Below are 11,862 nucleotides of genomic sequence, written 5' to 3'. Positions count from 1 at the left end.
GTATTAATTTTTTCCTGATATCAAGGTAAAGATGCAAAGGGCGGCCGAAGCCTACATTAGATTTCTACAAAGGTCGCGCGGGGGGAGCCAGGCAGGTGAAACAGTCCATACGAAGCGCCACGCCAATCAATATCTAACATCTATTAGCATTGGAAAGCAATATTTCCCCTTTTTACCTTGCAATAATTGTGCTTAATGCTGTGAAGTACCTTATCATAGGTCTGACAGCGAAAGAAAGGCCGGTTGCCATGGCGACTGTGAAAGCCATTGGTTTCCTTTTCAGCAGAATAATGAACTTCTCTCCTCTGTGTGTCACTCTTCCACTCCACTCTCAGCCTCTTCGATTAAATTGAAGTCCACGCGTCCTTGAAATCCCTCGTCGTCTCTGCCTTATAATTTGCCAAACAAGAGAAAAACACAGGGAAAAATGTTCAAGGCTCAACAAATGCATCACTTTAGGCCGAGGCGTGGGTGTATCTCACAATCAATACACAGTGAAGGATATATATTTTTTTGAAATTTTTCTAACAGGAATATCAGCTCTCAATTATGAACACATCTGTACTTGCAGTTACATTTTATTTTCTGACGATGGAACGGTTAAAGATTATATTTCCTTTAAGTGTTTGGGGGAAGAAATAGATGGAACCCTTTATCTATCCTCTTGGATTAAAAAAAAAATCTAAACAGAGGTTTTAAAGAGTCCAAAATAGGTTTATCAGCTGAAATTACTTATACTTTTCCCATTTTTGTTGTTTGAAATGTCATAATGCCTCTGTCGTGCACTCCGAAACTGCAAATGTGAGCCGGCGTTACAGTTTTTACAGCTGGTGAGGACTTTAAACTGATGAAAGCTTGTCCAAACTATACCAAAGTTAGTATTAAAAGGCTAAGACAGGCCTACTTTGTCACATTCAATCATGATGGATGCACGCAGCTGAATAGACTCGTCAAAGCGGTCTGAGACGTGCTCCGCAGACAGCTTAGTTTTCTATATTTCTGACTGAATAAAAGAATAATGACAAAAAAAAAATATTTCTCTCCCTCCAAACATCGTCGAGGCTGATCATTGATCGCCATCCACAGCGTCCTTGAGCACAGACATCTTCACTGGGCTGAGGACATCAAGTGTTTCATTCAGCGGTGTTTGTCTGCAGGACGGTCGATGAAGAGGGAGAGAGCTGGAGAATCGAGACGCGCACGGATCCAAATAAACCCGTTAAATAATAAGAAGGCCAGTGAAACCGCAGCTGTGGGTCAAACAGCCTCATTTATCTGCATCACTTAAATTCGGTTAAATTCAGACAAAAGTTCATCTTTTCTATTTCTCTGAACCTTTTAACATCATAATTTGATATTAATTATTAAGCCTGAAAACAGGGTCATGATAATTAGCCTGAGGGATTTTTCCTGTTATTTTTAAAACACATGAGTCTATTTAATGCGTTATTTCCTTCTTTTCATGTTGTTGGCCGGGGGCGTTAAGCGTGAATATTCACTGATGTGACAATGAAAAAAAGTTTAGTCTATTATTAAGTCGGACAAATATCAATATCCTGAAATTAAAACGTAATTTTAACTCCGTTAACGGGTCACACTGTCACTTCCACTGCTGCCTCCTGGGTTGACTTAGAATAGAGTCAGTCATTTAATGATTAATAAGCCGACAATCAAGACAATAGAGGGTTTTTGTTGTTGTTTTTTTGAAGGGGTGAAAACACAGTTACTAATCTCCTGTTAGAAAATTGTAGTCAGTAACTTGATTACTTTCTGTAACTTTTGGATCACCTCAACACCAAACATATGCAAATAAAGACTAGAGAAAATAAATGTCAATTCAATTCTAATTATTTTAAATCTTAATAAGGAGTGATGTTGTGTGAAGTGCACATGTGCAGGACTACAGACTAGTAGATCATATTGTTTTTGTATTTTGAAATTGTAATCATGTCAGTAATCCCCCTTTTTTTTTACTGAATGTATCCATTATTATATCTGTAACTTTACCGGAGTACAGTTTCCTAATTTGGTAATCCCATTACGTGTATTCTGTTATATAAATAACAATTGAAGTGTTAAGTTCAGTTACTATAATTAGCAATATGTGAAAATTATACAGGCAATAAAAGATTAACTTTAAATCTGGTTGTAATAATAATTTTAAGAGAACAGTTAACCCATTTATTAATCAAACACCTGCCTGACCTCATGGTTTGGATCAATATCTGATTTAATTTGATGAAACCTTTCACATAAAGTGAACATGTGACTGAGACTAACAGCTTTCTAACACACCACAGCAGTCAGCTTCTACAACTCCTTCTCAGTTTGATGGTCAAGCATCTTCAGTGGACCTGAGTGCTCATGAACTGTCAATGAGTCCAGCAGAGGAGGATACTTCTACACGTCAGTGTGGCACAACATCAAGAAAATATGTCACTTAGCTCGATTTTCTATTCAGTCCAGATCCTCTATTCAACATTCAAGGAGAAGTTTTGAAGACACTGCAAACTTTCCTGTGATCAACACATCAAGGGCAGACAGAGACAGAGAAAGTGAAAGAGTGCGTTTCCCCCACAATGATCATTCATCATCTCTGCACTCAGACCAGATCACATGGACCTTTTTTTTTTGTTATTGCCAACAGTAAGATGTTTCTGGTTTTGTCGTGTTAGAGTTTGCTCTCCATCTGAACCCTCGACTGAGCTCCTCAGACTTCTGTTGTGCAACTTGCAAAGACACTGAAGTCTGAAGACACGACGAGACACTCGACTGTGTTTCTGCAGAACACTGAAGACAAATACATGTTTCATAATGTGGCTTTGTTTCGACTGGAGTGGGTTGTTTTTTTTACCTTTGTGACCCTGTGACACCTCATAACCACTTTTATTTTATTTTATTTGTTTATTTATTTATTCTGTTGTTGTTGTTGTTGTTGTTGTTGGTGGTGGTGGTGGTGGTGTTGCAGCTTTTCGTGTTGAACGTCCTCAACATCTTACCTTGTTTCTGGGTCGTGTGTTGGCTCATCTTCGTCTTGTCTTCCTTCTTTGCCTGTGAGACAGCGCCGAGGAGCCGAAATACGCCATGTGCACGCTGCAGTGACACTTTTGACTGAATAAAAATGTGATGTATTTCAGACTTTTCTTACCGTTTTCGTGCTTAAAGCTATCTAACTCACTCGAGGCAGCCAGCTGAGCTCTCTGACCTGCTGCTGAGCACGACTTCCTGACAAAATCCCACCACAGGGAGGCGCTCATGAGCTGACATCACAGGAGTGAGTGAGCACAGAGCTGCACTGTTGTCTGCTAACACTTAAAAAAAAACCCAAAAACAGATCATGTGTCAAATTAGCAGATCTTTATCAGGTTGAGCTTTATTTGTTTCACATGCTCAGAGCTGGTGTACAACATGAAGATGCTGCTGAAGGCCTGCTGATGTAAAGAGAGGCATCACCGCAGTGTCACAAGTAAAAGTTGTGCACTACATTTTTTACCTGAGCATCAAAAAATACACAAAGGCATTCAGAATAATCTATTTTATATTATAGGATTATAAATACTGATGCATCACTGTGGCTATCACTTGAATGTTGACGCTGGTGAAGGTGCTTCATCTATCATCTGCTGCGTAGTTTGAGAATTTCCTCATAATGTATTTATTGATTACATACTGTGTTAATGTATATACTAATATATTGGATTATTGGATTATTGTTCTAATCCTGCAAAGTATCGAACTACATTTTTGAGACAAATGTAGTGGAGTCAAATGCATAATATTTGCCTCTGACTGAAACGAAGTGCAAGTACCTCAAAAATGCACTTAAGTACAGTATGTGATTAAATGTACTTAGTGACTTTCCACCACCCAACATCTCAGACATCTCAGTTTCTGATGATCCATTGTTTGTACATTATGGACAATATGGAGTCATTTTTCCAAACAGTATAAATTGTCATTTAGGCTGCAACTATGATCATTATTATCTTCAAGCTTCAGCTCACTGCTGCAGCCCGTCATCATTTTACTGTGTTTTATAGGTTTATCGGTAAGTTTAACTCCTTCGTTCAACTGGCAAATGGGTCAGTCATAACTGTTGTGGCCTGGACAAACATTGTTTAAAAGCTCACAGCTTTATTTTTAAATTCCTGTGAAAATCCAGAAGTTTCAGAAAGGTCACACTTTGATTCACAGCGCAGGTTTCCACTGTTGGTTGGGATATGCAGTGTCACTTTGACAGGATGTAAGATGAGCTACACACATTAACTCTGTTTTTATTTTGTTTTGTAGATGTATTATTTATTTTATTTTTCTTTGCGAGACAGTGGTGATACGTACTGTATGTAGCTTGTGCTGCATGCAATTTGTATGTACAGGAACCCTAGTCTATGGTCCCTTATGAGCAATGATTTTCATGTGACAAATAATTCAATAAAAAGTTTCAGGAGTTTCCAAAGGCACAAAATACGTGGTTAGGTTATTATTTTTTTTACATTATGTGTCTAAAATGATGCTTAAAACATCAAATCTATTCTAATGTGTCAGTTCGGCCATATAAATCAGGTAAATAAATAAATACAACAGTGGAAAAAGCTAATATAAAATGCACATTAGCAGGTGTCACACAGTGCGGATACACTGCAGGTTTTACGTGAAAATCTATATTCTTATCATGTTTTACTGTTTCACTGGTAATATTGTGTTTATTCTTCCAGCTCCCTCATCCAAATAGCAGCCTGCATCATCTTCTTGCCGTTGGGATGATAACAGTCTGTGTAGTGTTTTTGTTTGTCCCTCATGCTCACAGCTGCTGTTATTTCCAACAAAAATACTTTTGCGTTGAAGTCGCACACTCCACTTTCATTTCCCAAACATCGGCCAATATTCAGGTCACGATAACTACGGTTAGTTTCGGTCTAACACATGAGGTGCAGGTTTTACAGAAGTGGTCAATTAAACGCCTTTCCACTGAACCCGTGGATGAGTTTGCATCGCTCCTTTAATGAGGGGCGAGCTGAATGAGAAGTTAGAGCTTAAAGATATCGATCTGACCAGACAGGAAAGCATCATTGCATTGCATCAGATCACACCAGTAAGTCATGTGGCACACCTAGACAGATAGATGAGAACACAATGAGACGCAGAGCTGTATGATGAAACAGCATACATTGACGTTAAAACAAGCGTGGAGGGACAAAGTAAAAACCCTCCAACTCTGCGTTAACATCCTGCAAAACTATCAAGGAGTTAAGCCTGAGAGAGAAAGGCCTTCAGATTCCATGTAACAATCCCAGAGGTAAGAAGGCTAAAAAGGAAAACCCCTTATCCCTCTGATGAGGCGTGGGAGGTTTGAAACGATACGCCTGGTCCAGATCAGCCGCTCTGTTTTTCTGCACAGTGGAACGAGAGGCAGCTGTGAACGCTGAAGGACAAAAACAGCTGGTATCAGGAGGTGCAGTGTTTCTGGGTAACACGCAGACATTGTTGATACAACAGGAAGGATTGCCTCATCATAAGTGTATCATTGCTGAGGCTGCGCCAGGCTGTCATCTCCGGTCAGATATGTGAGGTCATCTCCTGATCGAACATGACGACAATTCACTGAATAAATGATCTATGATTTACTTTAATGCACCTGCAAGTATCTCAGTTTCTGTTCCCATTACTCCAGTATACAGCAGCATAAATACAGTTTATTATAGCTTGAGCTTCATGTAAAAATGCCTTTACAGTAGACGGTACGTAAGGAAAGGGCTCAGAATCTTTAGGAAAAACTGACTTGAGCTTTAGAAACACAGTTAGTTTAATAAAAAGAGAGTAATTGAAACATTATGTCCGTTAACCACAGATATTACAGATAGAGGTGCACGATATGGACTTTTTTCTTTCAAGCGATACCGATAAATGATAATTACCTGCCTCTTGCGACCAGTAACCGATAAAAAAATATATTTTTGTTAACATTTTTGTAAAAGCAAAGCCTCTATTTTTGTATTCAGTAAAACTTATGTCGCTTACTTTGTTATCAATCGGACTGAGAATGTGTGTGGAGAATACCTGGGCTCCACATGTGCCATTAACATGTGAAATCCTCCTTCATCGACCACGGGAAAAAAGGGCTGGTCGCCAAGTGCAATAAATTCTGTGATTTTGGCGATAATTGTTTTGGCATTTGGGTTATCTTGAGAAAACTTCCTGTTTCTTCAAATGCCTGTTGAATAGACACTAATGTACTACTCGTACTCACTCGTAGGACGCGTAATGCAAACTGCAATCGTGTTGTCTTTCTCTGAAACTTTAATACAATGTCCATATGGGCGATGACATCTTTGAACCGCTAGCATGCGTCGGATAGCAAACCTCCTCATAACTACCGTATCGCGGATAATTTATCGGCCTACCAAATTATCGTGCATCCCTAATTACAGAGATTTAATGAAGTGAAAATATGCACTGTAAGAAAGTGATACAGTGAATTGATTCTCATCCAAACCTCTCAGTGCAAAAAAAAAGAAAACAGGTGCTTCCTCATTAGAAATGTTAGCTTCGCCTAGAGCCCCAGAAATCTTCAGATTTCCGGTAAAGACTTCCGACTATCTGTCGATGTCTCCACTGGCTTTAAGACCTGGGTTCTTATAGACCAGATCGATGCCCTGGTTACTGTTCGGCTGTGCCTGACTGCTCGTCGTCTCTCTTTTTCCCGGCAGAACAGACATGAGTTTGGACCGGTAGTGATCCCCGGCAAGAAAATACAGGATCGGGTCAATACAGCTGTTGACGCTCGCCAGCGGCCTGGTGATCTTGTAAGTGAAGTTGACGATGTTGAGGACCTCACAGTTAAGTTCTAACACGCGGGAGGTGTAGTAGAGGGTCCGTGTGATGTGAAACGGGACGAAGCTCACAGCGAACACCACCAACACCACGATGATGAGCTTGATGGACTTCTGACGTGTGGCGTTGCCCTGTCGGTTTGAAGATAATCCTTTTCTGGGCCGGCACAGGGTCCGCGCCATCAAGCAGTAACACACCACGATGACAAGGAAAGGGACGCCAAACAGGAGCACCATGACAACAGAGCTGTAGTCCACGTAACTATCAAAGGACTCCTGGTTGGTTGTGTCATGACACAGGGTGTCATTGTCCCTCCTGGAGGTGGTGACGAACATAAGGTTGGGCACCAGGCACATGGTCACCATGGCCCAGACCATGCCGCACACCATGTGGGCGTGGCGGGACTTGACCAGCGTCAGCGCCTTGATGGGGTGGCAGATGCCCAGATAACGGTGCACGCTGATGCAGGTGAGGAGGAGGATGCTGCAGTACAGGTTGGCGTAGAACAGGAAGCGCACTATCTTACAGGCAGCCAGTCCAAAGGGCCAGTGGCTGCGGTTGGCGTAGTAGTAGATGAGGGTGGGCAGGGAGAGGACGTACAGGAAGTCGGACAGGGCGAGGTGGAACATGTAGACAGTGCTGGGGTTCCACGGGCGCATCCTTAGGAACAGCCACAAGGCTGTGGCATTGAGCACGAAGCCAAACACAAACACCAGACTGTAGGACACCGGCAGCAGGATGTATTTGAACTCCTCATTGAAGCGACAGCTCGAGTTGAAGACTGAGGTGAAACCCGTCGAATGGTTGTGTGTGCCGGGGCTGCTGATGACCGTCTCCATCGTGAGGTGACTTCCCAGTGTAGCTCTCGCAAGCCAGCAGAAGACCAAACCTTCAAATGAGGAAGATATTTAAGTCAAGTCAAGTTTATTTCTGCTGCAGCGAGCACAGAAAACACAAAAAGCCTAAAAACATACCATATAGAAACATACAGCTGTTAACATAATCACGTGGGTAAGCCCTAAGCACATGTTTACGAGGTTAACAAAACATATTAAAAACATATTCATTTATACATTATTTATAAAGAAAGCACACATGTGGATTTATTATAACTAAAAAGGCAACTGTGTTCTTACATGATTGTAAACTAAATCTCTGAGAGATTTGAGACTCTAGGAAACTGTGAAGGACATTTGATAGAACAAGTGATTAATCGAGGAAATAATCTGCATATTAATGGATAATAAAGTATTGTTAGTTGCAGGGAAGAAATGTTCAGATCCTTTACTGAAATAAAAGCAGCATCATCAGGATGATGTGACATTTGTTAGTGTCTGTGCCAAACTAACATGTTTTCTTACGGCAGCGTTTGTAGGTCAGGACATCTCTGCAGCACCACGGTGCTTCATTCGATGCTGACACACATTCGAGCTTTATCAGCTTCTGCTATTTGGGTTTGCACTTGGCCATATCTAGATTGATTGCGCAGCCCTACTTAGAGAGTTATCTGTTATCTCTTGAGTTATGCTTACTGAGAGCTGTGCAGAGATCACAAAATATGTAAACGCTAAGGTGTACGCAGACATGTCCTGACAGGTGTCAGTCAGGATCAAATAATTGCACTGAGCTGTATTGCAATTTAGATGATACGGCCATTGATTGTGCAGCCGTAGAAAGCAGGAATGCCATAATGTAAAATATTAAATGCATCTAAGCAACATTTAATGTTGGTGTAGGCGTTCAGGGGGAACTATTTTATTGGCTTTATTTACTGTAATGTGTAACAATGAAATGAAGTATCACGTGGTGTAAAAAGCAGGCTACAGAGTTTCACTCTAAAATATATAGTAGTAGGAGTAGAGATGTAAAGTACTCAGTGGTGAAGGAGTTACTTTTTCTTACTTTTTTGTGTAGTGAAAGTAACAATACATACAGTTATAAATGAAACTCCTGCATTCAAAAGTAAAAGTACAAAAGTACCAGCAAGTACTAAAACAAATAACTTTATACGACTGGATTGTAATTATTGATGTACAATACTTTAAAGCTGCAGCTGGAAAAGGTGGAGCTTGTTTTCTACAGGCTTTAGTTCACTGCTGCGTAGCTCCTGGATCTTTTTAAGTGTGAACTTTAACCATTATGACACATTACTAACTGTCGAGTGAAAGTGGTGGAGCAAAAAGTGCAATATGTCCCTCTGAACTGCAGTGGAGTCAAAGTAAAAGTCGCATAAAAATGTCAGTAGTCAAGTAAAGTACAAGTACCTCAGCGTTGTATTTGGGAGTCGGCACTTGTTACTTTCCATCACTGTTGGTTAACAGTCGACTGATCCGAGTTAAGACTAACAATTAATAGTTACGAACATCTGGGCTCAACACACGTGTTAAACATATAACACATAATAACATGTTAACTGTGACCCTCCGGTTACTCACCCCAACAGGACCCCAAAGACGCGCTGCTGTCGCGTCGCTCCTGAATCCTGATCCAAGTCGTCTCCTTCCACCAGTTTCACTCTCCAGAGCTCCAGTCGCTGCTCCTCTCTGCTCCTCTCAGCTCCTCTGTCGTCCACAAGTTATTTCCCTGCTGAAGTCGTGTCGGACTCCATGGCACCTTCCGCTGCAGAGACGGTCCGCACTGAGCGCAGGACACATGGAGAGGCTGAGCAGTGAGGGGCTGAAATGGGAAGTCACACTGCTGAGTGGACAAAACTTCCGCCCCCAAAAAAGCCTTCAGTGTGAGAAGTCACTTTCAATTCAGTTGAACCACCATGAAACCGCGATCAGAGATCGTCTACACATAAACACCAATCCATGGGCTACTGCTGCAGGTTCACTTCAGACGTCAGTTTACTTCCACACTGAGATTGAATCAAGATTTTCTAGATGAATTCGTCACCACACAACACAAGATGTGCAAATAAACTAATAAATCGATAAGCAAGTCACAAAAATAAACTTTTGGCACATCGGTTGCATTTTTCTGTGCTGCTATTTTCCTCATTCCTCAACATTTCTTCTTTGTAAATACTTTTTAATTGTATTTCTTTCAAGATTTTTCATCATACAACACCAGATTGTGTAAATAAACTAATATGCAACGCTGTTTTGCTGTGAAGAAATGTTTTTGTGGACCACGAGCACATCCCCTGATTTCCCATCAGCATGAGGCTGAGAAGACAATGACTGAATTTTGGGGTGAACTCATCCTTTAAGAAGTGAGGTCTTTGTTTAATACTCTGCAATAAACTGTATATACCATAAAGTAGTCGGACTCAGCACTGTGTGGAGCCGCAACATTGTAAAACTGCTTACAAGTTCACACCCTGACTAACTCGTGAAGCTGCAGCACTCTGGGATACTATGAGTACTACTGACATCACATGACGTGCTTAAGTAAAAGTTTAAACGAAGAACTCCAGTGTGATATTGCTCAATTTAACTAAATCATGTGAATAATCATTCCAGCATTGGTTTTTTACGTGTCATGGGAGCAAAAACTCACTCCCATGACAACACTTGATGGCAGTCGATACTGATATGTCGTATATTTGCACAGCTGTACTGCACGGCTGTTATAAAACACAACATTTAGTCTCTGGAGCTGTGAGCGACTTGTCTCATCAGTAATCTAAAACTTTACTGTAAAATCTACGTGATAAGGAATTTAGAGGTCTGATCATAAAGAGATAAAAAGTAGGCAGGGTGAGCAAGATCATATCCACACCCAGTGAGTTTGGTGTGAATGACCCTTTTATGGTCCAGATTGAGATTTACAGTCGCACAATAAACACGACTGTGTTCACATGCAAAGAGCACGTCTCCTTGTAAAGTTTAGCTCAACGCCAGATGAATCCAGGAAGTTCATTTAAGAGCGATAACTTAAAAGTATGAGAGGCACTTTAGGTGAAAAGAAATGGAAAGTCCAGACCCCTTGAGCCCATTCCCATAATGTGTGTGTCTGTGTGCACGGGTCGGCTCGGTGGTGGAAGTGTTCTGTGTTTGTGTACTGTGTTGGGTTTCTGTGGTCAGGATGTCTGGAATGTGAGTGGGCCACTGACAAAGCATGTTCTTCATCAGAGGCCCGTTAAAAGCATTGGGTTTGCGGCCCCTCAGATGGAAAACATGTCAACATACAAACAAAGCTGCTTTTATCAGATTAAAAACTAATTTCTTGCTTCTTAAATGACTTTTTCCAAGTCCACCTCCACTCAACGATGTGTTTTACTTTATTAACACGTCACTTGGATGTTACCTTTACAGCCGCGTCCACGGGGACATCACAACTAGTTTGGATACCAAGCACGGTCCAGTATGTGACTTTGAAGAGGACATTTTAAACCTCCAGTGCACTCAAACCAATATCAAAGAGTAAGAATGGATTTATTTTGTGAATTTAAACTTCTAAAATGACAAATATTTGCATATTCATAGATCCAGTCAGAAAACATCCCGTCTATTTATAACTTTTACTATGTCTACATAAGCGTAACTCATTGTGCGAAAACATTCAACACAGATTTTCTCTTTGATTTTCATGTTGCCAACATTTCCCAGCTCCCCTCCAGGTGATGACATACCACCAGTAATTGTAGCAGTGACTCAACGGTCGCTGACACATACCTGCTGCCAAAAGACAAGAGGGATGTGTTTGGTCATGCTTTAATAAGTAACCGCCTGAACTGAATGCTACATGCGAAAACAAAGTAAGTCACACGCTGAGTGGAGTATTTAGTTATTTTAAGGTCAGATTTACAGTTGTGATCTGTAATTAACCGGTGCTGACAAAATCCACTCTCACATGTTAGATCATGCCCTAAATGTCAGCCATCCTGTTCTCACAGAAGCAACTGATGTCATCATATTTATATGAGTCGTTTAACAAGAGCAGTGACTCTTTGTAATCAATTCTGAGGAAATACAAAGAACTTCCAGACTCGACATGTATGTCAAAGCAAATGTCAAATATTATTATATTACATTATTATTATATTATTACATCGCCTTCATTTTTGTCTCTACTAAACGCCTG

The 11,862-nt window shown here is 40.8% G+C and overlaps 1 protein-coding gene across 1 annotated transcript; it reads right to left on the bottom strand.

The window, feature by feature from the left end:
* Window positions 1–3,342: 3,342 nt before the first annotated feature.
* On the bottom strand, window positions 3,343–9,472 carry LOC311257606 (P2Y purinoceptor 4). Its single transcript, XM_084353331.1, has 2 exons — window positions 9,267–9,472; window positions 3,343–7,720 (listed from the first exon to the last, which is right to left on the bottom strand). The coding sequence occupies exon 2, from the start codon at window positions 7,668–7,670 to the stop codon at window positions 6,594–6,596; it is 1,077 nt and encodes a 358-aa protein (XP_084209457.1). The 5' UTR covers window positions 7,671–7,720; window positions 9,267–9,472; the 3' UTR covers window positions 3,343–6,593.
* Window positions 9,473–11,862: the final 2,390 nt, after the last annotated feature.

This window comes from Pagrus pagrus, assembly GCF_965226575.1.
Source record: "Pagrus pagrus genome assembly, chromosome: 5".
In the NCBI taxonomy this organism is placed as follows: Eukaryota; Metazoa; Chordata; class Actinopteri; order Spariformes; family Sparidae; genus Pagrus; species Pagrus pagrus.
The sequence above is the reverse complement of the archived record's forward strand: the minus strand, read 5'-3'. Positions and strand labels throughout refer to the sequence as shown.